We start from the raw sequence: 15,721 nt of genomic DNA on the forward strand, positions 1-15,721 counted from the left end.
ATTGCGGTGGCTTCTCTTGCTGCAGAGGACGGGCTCTAGGCACGCAGGCTTCAGTAGTTGTGGCACGTGGGCTCAGTAGTTGTGGCTCGTGGGCTCAGTCGTTGTGGCGCACAGGCTTAGTTGCTCTGTGGCATGTGGGATCTTCCCGGACCAGGGCTCGAACCCGTGTCCTCTGCATTGGCAGGCAGATTCTCAACCACTGCGCCACCAGGGAAGCCCCCCCTATAGTCTTCTTAATGGCAACATTTTTCTTTTCATTGCTTGGGGTAAAAAAAGACCTTGGTGTCATCCTTGACCCTTTTCTTTCTCTTACTCCTCAGTTTCAGTTTGTTAGCAAATCCTGGCAACTCTACCAAATTAAACCCAAGAATTCAACACTTCTCACCACTCCCATTACTTCCATCCTGGTCCAGGCCAGCGTCATCTCTTACCTGGCTGTATTTAATAGTATCTTATCTTCCTGGCTTCTCTCAACATAGCAGCCAAATTCATCCAGATTAGTCATAAGTTACAGCATATCATTTCTCTGCTCAAAATCCCACAAGAGCTGGGCTTCCCTGGTGGCGCAGTGGTTGAGGGTCTGCTTGCTAATGCGGGGGACGCGGGTTCGAGCCCTGGTCTGGGAGGATCCCACATGCCGCGGAGCGGCTGGGCCCGTGGGCCACAGCTGCTGAGCCTGCGCGTCTGGAGCCTGTGCTCCGCAACAAGAGAGGCCGCGATGGTGAGGGGCCTGCGCACCGCGATGAAGAGTGGCCCCCGCTTGCCGCGGCTGGAGAGGGCCCTCGCGCGGAGACGAAGACCCAACACAGCCGAGTGAATGAATAAATAAATAAATAATAATTAAAGGTGCTAATAATTTAAAAAAATAAAATAAAAAAATAAAAAATAAAATCCCACAAGAGCTTCCCAGTTAACTAAAAATAAAAGCGAAAGCCCTTACTCTGACCTACAAGCCCTACCCCATCATCACTCTTCCCCCCTCACACACACTCACTCACTCTGCTCTAGTCACTCTGCCTCTTCGTGGTTTCCCAACTATTTCAGGCATCTTCCCACCTTGGCCTTTGCTTGGAATTCTTTACCGCTAGAATCCTCTTGCCCCAGCAAGCCACAGGGTCAGTTCTTCGTATTCTCTTCAGGTCTTTATTTAAAAGTTACTTTTTCAGTTAGACCTTATCTAAGTTAACTAAATATCTGTATATCTTCATGTGTGTTTCCTTATTTAGTCCTCATCACCCTATGAGGGAAGTACTAGTAATTATCCCCATCTTACAAATGAGGAAAATAGAAGTTAGAGAGGTTAAGTGAGTTGTTCAAGGTCACACTGCTAGTAAATGGTAGAGCATGCAGACTGATTCCAGAACCTTCTCTATATCCTATCTATAATTATCCTCTATATAGGATATTTATTCTATACATAGGATATTTAGCCTATGTATATATATATCATATATGTTTATTACATACATGTATATACAGCTACAATGAAATATAGTTGTTTCTCGCCTCCATGTTTGAGGCAACTGGTGGAGTCTTGGAAGCAGAATGATGCATGGATCTAGCTACTGTTTACTGGGCATCTACTATGTGCTAGGCATTGTGATGAATGCTGAGGATGCAGAGATGAAAGATGCAGTTGCTGTCATCAAGGACATCACAGTTGAGAATAGGGAAGAAGGCAGACACCTAGAAGTCCATGAGGAAAGAACTAGGTAGAACTCACGGATGGAAATTACGAAGGAAGATACAACACAAGTAAGTATTCCTAGTGGTCAAAGCTGTTGAAAATGGAATGGGCTGGGACAACTTCTCTCATGGGAGACGTCCCAGCAAAAGTGAGGAGACAATTGACCTGACTGTTATAGAAGAGACTGACTCAAGCGTAACATGGCTGGTCAGCCACTCGGCAACCGATCTGAGCGGGGATTTTTAAAGAAAGTTTTCAACAAAATGACTACTTGCAGAGATGTGTGCCGGGCTGAGAGAACTAACAAAAATTTGATGGGACTAGTAGAAGCCAGAAGGCATTTTCACCTTTTTCCATGAAGGTGCCGGAGGAGGCTGACTGAGAGCTGGAGCCTTGGAAAAGAGGCTCTCAGAAAGAAAGGGAATTTCTGGAAAGTAGCAGCAACTGCCAGAACTGGGACAATGCAACATCCCCAGAAACAATCAATGTACCTCAGATTCTCTCAGCAGGTTGTTCGGTTATTTGCAGTGCCACTCATTCAGTAAACCCAAATGGAAGCCAGAGGCAAGAGACTGCAGGTGATGCAGTTAATAGAAGATGTAGTACAATCCACAGTGGCCAGTGTCTTCCGGCAACCACCAGGCCAGAAGAAGGTGGAGATGGATCTAGACCGGCAAATGGAGAATAACCAGCACAGTTGGTTAAGAGCCCTTCTTTACTAAGAAGCAAGAAATTCTCCTCGAGGTCTGTAAAAGTGAACGATTAGAAAGTGAACCTCAACTATGGGAGAAAATTAGAGCTGAACGGAAAATCCGGCTCTGTTCTTCCCATGTCTCTTTCCCAGTGCAACATCCCCCTGCTGTACTCCCGGGTGCATCACCTGCCCTGGCGTCTGGGCGAAGCACCGGGTCTGGGAGCCTCCCTCGTGCGCGGGGGAACAAGAACAGCCCAGCCGGGCGCCGTGTCTCAGCCCAGCTTTCCGGGGACGAGGAGGCTAGGCTGGGGCAGGCGTCCCGTCCCGTCCAGGCGCTGGTGCCCGCAGGGTCCGCCCAGCCCTGGTCTGCGCGCGGGGGTCGCCGAGACCATTCAGAATGTCCGGGCTGCCAGACAAGCAGGGCTCTCCGCGTGGGCAGAGACGAGGTTGTACAGGTGGCAAGGATCCAAGGCGGAGCTTCCTTCCCCTCTGGGTCCACCCACCGCCCCTCCCCAGCCCCGACCCAGAAAAGGACACGCACACAAAAAACTTTTGCCACACTATTAATATATTCTCGTTTCCTCCCACTTTCCCAATGGGCTACCAGCTGCAGAACTCCTGAATAGAAAGCTTAATTGTGCTTTGTCATGCAGAGTACCTCGATTTTCTATAGAAGGTTACAAAGGGCCATTTGAAGTATTTCTTTCTCGCCTAATAGTGAACCATTTGCATAGGGCACCTCTGCGCCTGCGAGGCCCAGGTAGCAGTGGCCCCCGGGTAACAAAACTCAGTGCGGTTTCCAAGGGACGCCCCACTCCACATCCAGTCCCGCATTCCGACTCTTCTCCATTCCCTCGGGTCGCGGCCAGCGCCTGCAGCTGATTTAGAGGATGCGAAGCCTGCGGCCCGCAGGCCGCGGTGGCCCGGCCCCTCCGGCTGACCTCTCGGCAGCCTCGGGTCATCACGGCCCCTCTACCCTCGGCTGGGGCCTGCTCTAGGCCGGGCCTCCGAGCTCAAGTGGTGTTTTCAGCTACTACCTGCGGGTCGGAAACCCAGGCGGTCACCCAAGCGAGGCCCTACCCCTCTCTTGCCTCCGGCAGAAGGCCCAAGGGAGGTACTGAAGGAACTGGAGCTGATCGTGGTTTGGATCGACGCTGTTCCATTTCTCCTGCTTGATTGGCAGGGCTGCCTTCAGAATATCTTTTCTTGTTGCTTGTTTTGACAGTTCGGATCCAGGTCTATGTGACATATAAAGCTAATAAAATTCTAATTTCATTGTTAATCTTATCTCATTGCAGTATAGGTTTTTACCCTCACACCTGCGTGGCAGGGTGTAATTCCATTAATAATAATAAAAAAAAAATCAACATATTCATTGCATGTCTTTTCCCTGATGATATATTGTGAGCAGTGTGAGTTGAAAAAGAACCATTTATTCCCACCGTGAATGAGCCTGCATGGGGCGGGAGCTTCACCTGCCCCTCAGTCAATTAGGAATGTATCGAAAAGTCTAGCAGAAAACGAGTTAAATTAACCGTTCGCTAATTTCCTTGTGTCCCTCCTACATAATCCCCCCTCTTCAGCTTGCCCCAGAAATTACCACACGTTGCAAGGTTCAAATAGTGCCTAATGAAACTGACTACACGCTTCTCCCTCCAGCGCCACCGTCGGGGGAGCCCTTCCGCCGGCCTTCAAAGCCGAAGCGCTCTCCCGCTCCCGGTCCTACGGTCCCTTAAAAAAAAAAAAAAAGATTTCTTTGGCAGGAAAAAAAAATCTAAACTGTCAGTAACTCCTGATCCAGCCAGTGAACACTGCTGCCCACTCACTTCCCGCCACTGAGGATGCGGTGAGATTCGGAGCTGCTGGTGCCCTGGGTGAGGGCCTCACGGGCATCCTCCCCTCTCCCGGGACAGCTGGGGTTCTGGAGTTGGGAGGGTTGAGCCAGGGCCAAGGGAGATTGGAGGAGGATGGGGAGATCAGCCTGGAGAACAAAGGGGAAAGATTAGAGACACAGAGACAGAGACACACCAAGGGAGGAAGAGTAGGAGAGACAGAAAAGAAGCAGAGGCAGAGACCTAGAGGGAAGCAGATAACAGAGACACAGACTACACTGCCAACTTTCAACTTTCTTCTCTCAAGTTGGAACCACGTGCCTGGCTCAAGCAACTCATCAGCCCCGGGGGGAAGGTGTTTTGAAGTTTTGAGATGCAAGACCCTAATAATTAATCGTGGTCATTAATTAATTAAGGAGGAAAGGGGGGAGGTGGCTTGCTGCTGCTTGACCCCAAACAATTTAAATTAGGCTTTGTGAAGGTGGACTCCAAAAGCCTGCCGTCCCCCTCCTTCCTATTATTTCTCTTTCAAGCTCTCAAAAATTTCCATTATAATCCTCAGCGGTCTGGGGCCGGTAGAGCTGTGCATCCCTCTCCAGCCCTTCCCAGCCAACTGAGGCCAAGCTGGCTTTAACTCCTCGGAGCCGGCTGCTGCCCATGGGGCAGGGAGCTCTTTCCCATAAGGAGCAGCTCCCACCTGCCTTTTTTCTCTGCACCTGCTGTGGGTTGTTTCTCCCTGAACTTCAGAAACCAAATAGTTGCCTAAGAATTAGTCCCGCTGCAGTGCTCACACAGGCTAAATATCACTACATTCTCTGTTTTTCTCTCTCTCTCTCTCTCTCTCTCCCTCCCTCCACCCCCCTCCTTCTCCCTCTCCCTCTCCCTCTCACAGTCTTCTTTTTCCTCCCTCTCACTAGAGACTTGAGTTCCTTATTTGAAATGGGGCAGCTAATACAAAGTCATCAAAGCACTATGGTTCTTGTCTTAAAGTGACAGGCCTCTTTATGGGGCTGTTTGAAATACGCCCCCTGCTTTTCAATGTCTCTCTATCCATCTTTGTCTGCTCTTCAGAAAAGCGGACAATATAAAGCCCAGCCTGGCGAGCTCCCCACGCTCAGGCCTGGGCAGTGCCAACCTCCGCCTTTAAGCAGATTGAAATTGTCACTGCTTCATTAATCTGAAACTAGTTACTTTCCTAAGCACACAGCACACACTTCCGATCTGTCAGGATTCACTCAGAGGAGCCCCTGGGGCCTTCCTGGGTTTAGGATTTGGAAGACTCAACAAAGGTAGGACAAGGGTTCAGGAAAACATAGGGCTCTGCTTGAAGAAATGCAATGCCTAGTGCAGAAGGGTAGGCAGTGACATCAATATAAGGGAAGACAGAACACCTTTTCAGAGACAATGGGATGCCCAAGCTTTTGGAGGGTGCACTTGAGAACAAGGAGTCCAGCTATGGGAACAGACAAGGATATCTACCTCCATGTAGAATAGCTTATGGGACTGTGAGAGCTCACAGGCTTTGGATTTTTCTCTCCCCAAACAGGAGAAACTTGCTTCCAAATATGAGTCAGGGTTGGTTGTTGTTTTTTCATCTGAGCTCTGATTCATCTCTGTTCCTAAGAGATCTCTTTAAGTTCCTGTTCCAGTTCTAGCCTGTGTTAACCACTCCAAGTGCCAGGCCCTTGGGTAAGAAGCCCTGCCTTCCTGTGGAATTTCTCATTTTCTGTGAGACAAGCTGACTCTTTTCTTCATACCTCCACCATTAACAAAAGACAATACAAAAAATTCCTCTACTTTTAATATTTCCAGCTGGCTTAGAATAGCAAGTTTTTGGATTCTATTCCATCTAATTTAGGGAAGAGACATAGGTATTTTTTTTTCAGAGATGCTCAGTTTTCAGTAATGTGAGCCTAAAGATTTATAAAATAGATTTATATTAAATTATGTTAATAGAAGCCTAGTAAATGCACCATTTAATTGCATGGAAAAAAATGTTCCCTTTTAAGAGGTCTGTCACCTTAACAGGTACATTCAAAGATTCCCTGTGAATAATGAAAATAGGAACAATTGCTTTGATGTACTGAGCTGCATTCTTGTCTAGGACAGCTTTAGGCTGTGTTTGGAGAGGATGGGAGGAGCTCCTTTTAAAGCAGTGATTGCTCCTTTAAACCCAATTTCCTCTAGCAAATAGGTTCTATTGGAAGTGTCATTCTCCCTCTCTCTCTTACACCCTTAAGCCTGGACCTGAGATCTTACCCAGAGCTCACTACAGTCTTCCCTGAGGTTTAGCTTTTTGCTCCTTCCCCTAGCCCAACTCTGAGCCTCTTCCTGCCTCCCTCAAAGAAATCTCCCAAGCAGTGCCATGAAAAATGAGTGGAAACTGCACGAAAGATAGAAGTGCGAAGCAAAAACAAAGAAAAAAAATTCTAGTGAAAATAACTCTTTTCTTCCCACATACATTAACACCACCAAGAGTCCACTCACACACACACACACACACACACACACACGTGTGTACATGCACATACACACACAGACCCTGTTGCCCTCTGTGACCACTTTGAGTTAGAACAATCACCTTTCTGGCAATTCTCTGACCACAGTCAGGGTGAGCCAAGCAAACTGCATTTCTAATCCTGATTAGATATAACTGGGCAGCACTGGTGAGGAGTGGGGGTGAGGGGAGGGAGGAGGAAGCCAGAAAGTCAAAAGACTTCACAGCCCCAACTTTTTGTCTCTCCTAAAATACCTGTGGATATCCTTGCGGGGAATATGGTGGGGGGTTGGAAGGGGGCAGTAAACTATGATGGCCACTTCAGAATTAGGAGAGGAGGTGGGATCTACCATCACCAGTGTCTCTATCACCTGGGGCCATGAACACCCCAGGGATGGGCTGCTGGGTCCCTTCTGCCCTGGGCATGGTTTGCAATCAAGAAGCCTTGCTGTGTGCCACCATCATTGTTAGACCCTTGGCCTTGGGCTTGAGTTGGCCACTGAGTGGGAGGGTGAAGGGGAAAGGTCTCTGCTCCTGTTTGCTGGGAATTCTGGACTGGGTCAGGACACAACGGCAGGAGGTTATTCTTCCTGCCGTCCATCCTCCCCAACCCCCAGCTCTTTTCCTGTTTAAAGAGGTGGATTCATCCACGCTAATGGTCCCTGCTGCTCACTTCTTTTCTCCTAATGGGGCAAGGTCCTGATTTTTAATTCTCATTTTTATTCTCTTTCTCTCTTTCCATCATGTGGTTATAGGCCCCTAAGAGGCCATGTTTTGGAGGAACAGAGTTCTGTGTTTCAAGTGGGGCATATTGAAAAACTAGCATCTAGTGCTTCCCAGATAGAAATAGTCAAGAGTGACTCCACACATCTTAAGCATTCCTCTTTTAATAAATCTGGGGACACTTCTCTTAGAGTGTTTGCTATCAAGATTGTTTAACAGAGTATTTGTACATCTGAGTGTTGGCTTAGGTGTTCTTAACCTAAGATGAAACTGTAGGCCTTTAAAATCAGACAGATTCCCAAAACCGTATTCCCAATCTTCAAAAACATCAACTGAATTTTTGCGGGGGGGGCGGGCGTTGGTGACGTGTAAAATAGGAGACAAGGAGACCTCATGGTTCACTCTGAAAGTGACAAGAAGATGCACTGGAGAACGTTTCTTTGGAGAATGTCCAGCGTCTTTGCCTGAATCTTTTTGCCTCAGTGCAGGATCTACTGTTTCTTTTCTCTTCCCTAAGGAATTTCGCTGAAGACAGGAGGGAAAGGTACCGAGCAGCCAACCCCAAACCAGGCACGGAGGGCTGGCCCCGCGTCTCGGTTGCCGGGCCGTGGAGCTGGGCGAGGTGCAGCATCAGTGTGGCAAGCGGGTGGCTCAGCAGTCTGGGCGCGGGTAGTGAGGAGAAGTGCAGATGCTCTGGTCCCGACTGGGCAGGGACTTGGGGCGGGCCAGGCCCGAGCGCGGGACGACGGAGTGGCCGGGCTGGGAGTGGATGGGTAGGGGACAGGGTTGCCTGTCCGCCTCTCAGATGAGGCTTTGCTTTGGGCAGGAGGTGCGGCCGGGGCTCTTTGGCCTTCTTGTTATTTCCTGTGAAGGAATTCTTCCTTAGCCGCCGGTTCTTTGCGCTACGAAACTCCCTTCCTCCCACCCCTGTACCGGTGCCCGGAGACGCCTGTTTATTGGGAAGGAGGGAGACGGAATCTTTGGAAAAGGCAGTGGGTCAGCGCCCCTTCCCCTTTGCGGTGGGCAGGGGCGAGTCAGATGCCTGTGACCACTGCGCAGGATCGGGCCCAGGTCACTGCACAAAGCGGCGGCAGCTCCCTATTCAGTACGCACCGTCCAGCCTCTTCTCTCCCCTGCCTGCCCTGGCCAGCACCAGAATGAGAGATGACGACGGGCCTCAGGCGTATGTGTGTGTGTGTGTGTGTGTGAGAGAGAGAGAGAGAGAGAGAGAGACTGGGCGGGGAAACCCATACTAGAGCCCAACCCCACCTGGTGAGGTTTCAGTTCCTACAGACCTAAAGTAAATCAGACCTAAAGAAGCGTGAGTATGTGTGTTGTAAACAGTTCCTATGGCTTGGACTTTTTAGGTGGCATCTTTAGAGAAAATAATCAAAAATAACCCCAGCGGGTGTTTGTGGGACTCAGCTTGCAGGGAATGAGATCTCCTAGTTACCATGTTTCCAGCTTCACTCTCTCCCTTAAAGGACAGAACCTGGCTGTGCTGAAGAGAGAGCCAGGTTGCCTTGCTGAGGGCAAAGCCAAAGTAAGTCTTCTCCAGGACCAGGATTGCACGAATGAACTCTGCAAGGTGATGGGAAGGGAGGGACTAAAAAGGAACTAATTTAGGTTAAAGTTAGGGAGACCAGAGAAAAAAACCCAAAAGTCCGAAGGCACCTCTGAGCTATTTTGGAAAAGTGAGAATGTAAGTCTTTGGACAAAATAATTCCCTATTCCTGAACTTTTGTTTTCTCAGCAGTGGTGGAAACCAGCTAATTTCTTAGCTAGACAAACTCGCAAAAACGGAATTGTTTCTAGTCGCTTGTAGCATCATTTGTAACTTGGCATGTGTTTGCTTCAAACCTGTCTGATGGATTGTTGCCCTTCCTAAAACAATTCCTACTATTCAGATTCCTTTACATAATTCAGGTTTTAGTACTGAGAGAGATGAAGAAGGAAAGAAAGGGAGGAGGGACTGATACAGAAAATAAATACTAGGTAAGGGATTTTCACCCTCTCCTGCTAAATAAATTTAAAGGTTTGCCTGTCATTAATTGTCAGTGTCACTCTAAATGGAGTGACGTATCCTGTCAATTGTGAGGAATTGAGCTATTTTAAGAATGGGAAGTACTACCTGGTAGGCAGCATCATGACAGAAGGTGTCTTCTTGGCAGAAGTTTCGGTGACACAGAAATCCTATAGAGCCACAAACTCCCTCAACCAAGAGACCCACATTACCAAGTTATAGTCATAACTTCGCTCTAAATTCTCAGACACTTTTATTCCCTGTCCATAAGGGGGAGAGAGAGACAGGGGAAGATGGAGAAAGCAAACATCACAAATTTAAAACCTTGATTTTGTTTCATTTATTTAAATAAATATAAATATAAATTTTATATAAAACTATTCACAAGGAGACTTCCAGTGACTTGGATTTTAAACTCTCCCCAGGCAAATTTTCAGAAAGCAAGACCTACAGGGTTTAATTTTCTAAGTTATTTGCAATTTAATACTTTCATTAAAAACAAAACAAAACAAAAAGAATCAAGAAACCCCGTGTTCTTATCAGGTTCTGAAAGACAGGGAAAGGGAAATGACATGCGCTTTCAAAAACCCACATACAGTTTTAAACTTAAACCAACCCTGTTTTTTCTTTGTTATATGATGAGACTGAGTTGAATCTAGATTATTTACATTTAAAAAAAATGATCTATAACTGCGAGTGGAGTCCCAAACAAATAGGTCAAGTAGGAGACAGGAGAAGTGTCAGGCCCGGCAGGTAAGCCCCTGGGAATACTCGTCTCCACCTTCTCCAGGTGGAACCACCGAAAGGCCAAGGATTTTGGCCCCTGGGTGCCTGCCGCGTCGCGTTGTGGTGGGGGGATTACGGGAGCGTGTAGGGAGAGGTGGGGCAGCCCTCCCTCATAATGGGGAAATCTCCTTGTCATCGTTGGCCGAGACCGGCGACAAGGAGTCCTCGTCCTCTGAGCGCGCGTAGTGCGCCTGGCTGCCGACGCACTTGCAGCCCGTGTGACTGTTCCTCTGCGTGCCCTTCCCTTCCTTCTTGTGCTTCACCCTGCGGTTCTGAAACCAGATTTTCACCTGCTTCTCTGACAGGTTCAGGTACGTGGCGATCTCGATCCTCCGGAGTCGAGACAAGTACATATTGGAAGAGAATTCCCGCTCCAGCTCCAGGAGCTGCGTGCTAGTGAACGCCGTCCTCATCCTCTTTCCATTGGGTACCTGGCTGGCGTCCGAACCCCCTGCAGACGGGCCAAGAGAGGGCAGAGAGGTAATTCTCGGGGGTGGGTGTGGGGAGGCGCTCCCACCCCACGTGCCATCCCTTGGAAAGGATGCCTCGCAAGGACTCACCCGTGAAGCTCAACCAAATACCTGTATCCATCTCTCACTCTTTCTCATTTCAAGACACATCGTTACTTAACCGGGAAGGACAGGGACGCCCAAAGCAAGTGAAGGCCTTTGATGTTCGGGACGTAAAGTCAGAGGATTAAAGTGGGGGGCGGGGGAGGGGTTACACTGTCCGGTCGTCTCCCTTCAAGCCTAGTGGAAAGGCAGGCAGGCTTAGCCCAAAGCAACGAAACCCTTTTAGCCAGCCTCGACGCCGGAATGCCACACTTAGGTACAAATACACCCACCCCGGACCTCAGTCAGTTAACCTCCGATTTCTCAGCCTTCAACTTCGAAGTCCCAAAGGCCCCGATGTTATGCAAGACTCGGGCACCAGATACCGGGAGTGAAGCGCATCAGGCTGCTTGGAGAGGCTGAGAAGGCTAACTCCCACCTTCGTGGAACTTCTGGGGACGACTCCACAGTTATACTAAAAAGCCCCTCCTCCCTCCTTACCCCTCCCCCAGGCTCCCACTTCATCCACTGAAGGCGGAAAGTTTGCTCCCGGGAGCCGGCAAGGCACCGCGCGCAGGTGCCCAGAAACCCGGCCCTACCCATGGTGAGGCAGTGGAATCTCCGCGGGTCCGCCACGTTGTAGGTGGTGGCGGTGCAGACAGGTGCGTGGTGCTGCGGGTGCCCCAAGGCCGCCGCGGCCGCCGCCGCTGCAGCCGCCGCCGCCGCCGCTGCAGCCGAGCCGGGCTGCTGGGGCTGGTGGTGGTGATGGTGGTGCTGCGGAGGGTGGTGGTGATGGTGCGCGTGGCTCACACGCGGGCAAAATTGTGCGTCCCCAGGACCCGAAGAGAACTGACTCTTGAGCAGGGGCAACGCCCCGGCGGCTGCCGCCGCCCCGCCACCCCCGGCCCCGGCACTCCCGGTCCCTGCGCTCCCGCCGCTGGAGCTCGCGGGCCCCCGAGGGGAGTGCAGGTGCGAAGTGACGCAGAGCGGGCAAACGCAGAACGCGCCGCTCTTGCGGGACGGGCAGCCCGTCCCGGACACGGACATCACCAACGGGGATGGCATGCCCAGCGGGATGAAGAAATCTGGCCCGGGGTGCGGCTCAGGAAGCGAGGGCGCGGGCCGTGAGGAGTCCTTGATGATGAGCGAGTCGACATAGAAGGAGCGCGACATGTCGCGAGGGGTGGGTGGCTGGAGGGCTCGGCCGGCCGTGGCGCCCCCTCCCCTCTCTTGTCCTGAGCTCTGCCCCGGGCGCGGCGCGGACGCAGGCGGTCAAGCCCTTGGGGACGCGGAGGTGTCGGCGTCTGGGCTGCGAACAAAGGGGTCCCTGGAGAGGGCTGGTCCTCACGTCCCCCGCCCGACGCCCAGGCTCCGGGATTTTATAGCCCCCACCCCGACACGTGATGCTGCGGAGTACCGCTCGGCTCAGGCTCCTCGGCAGCTCCCCACCCTCGGGATAGGCTGCCCGAGTCACAACAGAAGCGGCGAGGAGGGGCGGGTGCGCGGCGGGGAAGAATTCGGAGGAGGGGGATGGGGGAGACTTTGCAAAGTGTAGGTTTTGTTAATTTCGCGGGGAGGCCGGCCTCCTCCCCTTCTTTCTCCACGCTTTCCCGAGAAATCATAGAGCTGCATCCTGCATCCCACCCCTCTCCCTAGCCTGGGCCCCAGCCCAACTCTTCCTCGCTTCCGGCCACAGATCTCACCAGGTGGGGATTTTGAGGCCTTTCCATATAGGAATGCCTAGTGCTCCTTGCTCTTCTGTGCCAGCCGCCGTGGATAAGGCACGGCATAGTGTGAAGCCTGCGGTTTAGAACAGGATTGTGTGGCGGTGGACTGGCAGGGACCCAGTCCCGGAGCGCAGCTTGGGACACGGACTGACACACACACACACACAGAGTCCCCTAGCTTTTGAAACTGGCCAAGGTCATTCAGGTGGTTGGCTAGTGAGGGATCCGGGGGGCATAACAGAGAGGCCTCCCAGCTAAGAAGTGGAGCTTTTCATTCTGATGCTTGGTAAGTTCTAAAATGCCTTTGCACTTGGGGCCTTCTGGGGCCACTCAGATCAATGACCCTTCCTTGTGCCTCTAACCTGAAACCACCCCCCTCTTGGCAAAGAGAGACATTGAAGGTACGCTTTTGTCTTTCTCCGAGTGGTCCCACTGCTGCATTTCCAGACCAATCCTACAAACTCCATCCTAAGGACTTTGGGGAGAGGACCAAATCCCGGCCCTTCTGGAGACTGGGCAGGGGTTGAGGGAAGCCTTCGTTCTGGGTCCTGCTATCTCCTGCCCCTTTGCATTTTACAGATCTTAGGCACCTAGGAGGCTAACCAGGAAGCTCTCTCCCCTGTGCACGCCTTTTAAAGCCCATAAAGGTTGAAGGGAATTGAGTCACTCAGTGAACCCTGCCTCAGGATGGGAGAAGTGGCTTGGTAAAGGAAACCTCTCTGAGCGGCGGTGGAAGACTGGGTGCACCAGTGGCTGGTGAGCGAGGGCGGCTGCCCACCTAAGGGCTATTGATCTTTCCGGGGAAGCAAGGCTGCAGAAGCGACAGCTTTCTCTTCTTTCCCCTTGTGGAAAATCTGGCTGGAGCAGGGAGGGTGAGCAACAGCTACAAGTCCAATCCTTTCCCCCAAACAGCTAACTTCAGGCCTGAGATCACAACGGTGCTAAGAAACTTGGGGACGGGACTCCCTCCACCTGTGAGACCCAAGGGCCCAGATCCTAGGGGAGCATCAGCTTCTCCGCTGGTGACACGGCTGTCTCTCTGTCCTCTCTCCTTTCCCCTTTCCATCTCTGTGACCGTCTCTCTTGCCTGCTAGAGAAGTGTAATTGGGTTGTAGGGACGCCCCGCTCTGGGGAGCCCAGGATTTATGGATGGCAATTAAAGTTTTATGAATTGCAGCTGAGGCTGGTTATTGAGCTATTTGAATGTGATTAGAATTCAATTAGAAAGCGGTTAGTGGACGGTGAGTCTCCGGAGTGTAAACAGACAGCTATTCCAGAAATGTGCTAATCCAACATCTTGTGACAACAATTAAGGAGTCTCAGGGCTTAACTCAGGGCAGCTCAGCTGTAACTACTTTTGTACCACAAGGTTTGCTGCTGCAGCCATCGCAGGCGCTCAGCCTCAACCCAGCCTGCCTGGTCCAGCCCGCCCTCGCTCACAATGGGAGAATCCGGGCAGTTCCCGAATCATTCCAGCCTCAGAAAGAAAACTGGGAGCTCCACCATTGGGAGGTGCTTAATGGCAGGATGTTTGTATAGGCCTAAATTGTCCAAACAGGTGACATGATTTCCCTGTTGACTTTGCAAGTGTATATATACATTTCACTTAAAATTTTATATAATATATATTTATATGTATTTATTCACTTTGATCTGCAGTGGTTCTAGTTCTGCTCTTGGGAAGAACTTCTATGCTAATGTGCTGGGAGTTGTGCTTATGTGAGGATCATTTTATTTTAGAGAATCCTAATTATGATGCTTGAGCATCTAACTCGATTTATGTCTGCCTACAGAAACCTCCAGTTGGTGTGCTGGTGAATTTTGAGAAAAGTGAGAGGCCCATAGGGTTGCTTAGGGCTGCGAGGGGAGTAGCGGCTTGGGGCCAGACTGAGGCCGAAAGCAGACCATGACCAAGAAATTTGTCTATTAGGATACTCGGTTAACTGCTTGAGCCCACCAAGAGCAAGTATTTTGGGGTCACGTTCCACATTGGAGTCTCTTTTCTCAGACTCTTCTCTTTAGTTCTCTTTGGATCTCTCAGTCTCTCTCCCCGCCCACCGCCCCCTTTCCTCCACTCCAGCCCCGTCTTCAGAAGCTCCCCAACCCCGTGTGCCTTGCCATCGTTCCCCTGCCCATTGACCCTGTGGACAGCTTTGCGGCTGGCCCTGCCCAGACCTACCCTCCCCCGGGACTGCAGCACCTCCAACCCATTCGGAGCAGAAAGGGACCCTGGGCACACCATCGGCGTGCCCCCATGGTGCCCCCGCTAACACCCAATTTTATTTCTCAGTGATTCTGTCCGATAAAATTTCATCGTCCATTAAGTAATCCCTGAAATGAGAGCTCTTATGAGCCTATAATGAGCTCTAATTGCCACGACTCAGGGAGCCACGTGGAAGGATTTATTCGGTATTAAGCAGTTGGGTACAGAGTACAGGCTGTTACCTAAGCCGTTACTTTCATAATTCAAGGAGAAAATTAGTTCTTTTAAAGTGGGGGGGGGGAATCCTTTGATTTTTTCCCCCTTTTGCTGGGGATGACAGAGGATGGCTTTGCTTTGTCTTTTATGATGTCACAAATGCGAAGGTAACAGAAATTGTCCCCACCATCCCCCAGCCCTGCCCAGTCAGGACACCCCACCCTTACCCTCAACGGAGGAAAAAAAAATCAAAGCAGTTCAGAGGCACTGCCTTCTTGCCTCTGGACTCTCCAGCCTGAGTCCGGATGAGCAGATTCCTCGCAGCCCAACCTTGAGATTCGAATTCTTGGATATACCTTTCAGAAAGTCTCCCAGTACTTTCCCCCATCTGGGATCACACCGGATCTGAACCCCACATTTTCCTCTTCCTTCTCTCTCTTCCTGTTTCTTTTCACAGGCAAAAACAGGGAAATAAAGGGCGTGGACTAAACATTACTTATTCAGCAACCCTAGAGTTCTGACCCATTGATGTGCTTACTGTTTTTCTCCGGCTGTAAGTCTTACTTTGCCCATCCCTCTGCTCCCCCTAAAGCTTCGCCCCCTCCACCCCGAGTCCTTTTTTTCCCCCTCTCAGTTTCAGCATTTGCCCACACGGTTCTCCCGCCCCAAAGGGAGGAGGCCGCGAGCAGGGCGGGACAGCCGGGAGTTGGCGGGGCCGCCTTGGATTTATTTGCTCCTCTTACATTGATTTCATATTAGTTTCCAAAGCAATGAATGATCTC

The 15,721-nt window shown here is 50.8% G+C and overlaps 1 protein-coding gene across 1 annotated transcript; it reads right to left on the reverse strand.

Annotated features, from left to right (window-relative positions):
- Positions 1 to 893: 893 nt before the first annotated feature.
- GSX2 (GS homeobox 2) lies at positions 894 to 12,223 on the reverse strand. Its single transcript, XM_082462411.1, has 2 exons — positions 11,393 to 12,223; positions 894 to 10,693 (listed from the first exon to the last, which is right to left on the reverse strand). The coding sequence occupies exons 1-2, from the start codon at positions 11,964 to 11,966 to the stop codon at positions 10,353 to 10,355; spliced, it is 915 nt and encodes a 304-aa protein (XP_082318537.1). The 5' UTR covers positions 11,967 to 12,223; the 3' UTR covers positions 894 to 10,352.
- Positions 12,224 to 15,721: the final 3,498 nt, after the last annotated feature.

The sequence above is a fragment of the Balaenoptera physalus genome (genome assembly GCF_965194825.1).
Source record: "Balaenoptera physalus genome assembly, chromosome: 5".
NCBI lineage: Eukaryota > Metazoa > Chordata > Mammalia > Artiodactyla > Balaenopteridae > Balaenoptera > Balaenoptera physalus.

What these genes read in the sequence shown, in the direction of transcription:
- GSX2 (XM_082462411.1), bottom strand. Translation starts at nt 11,966, where the DNA reads ATGTCGCGCTCCTTCTATGTCGACTCGCTCATCATCAAGGACTCCTCA. An exon ending in ATTCCACTGCCTCACCATGG is followed by an intron (nt 10,694 to 11,392) that starts GTAGGGCCGGGT and finishes GCCCGTCTGCAG; the next exon opens with GGGGTTCGGACGCCAGCCAG.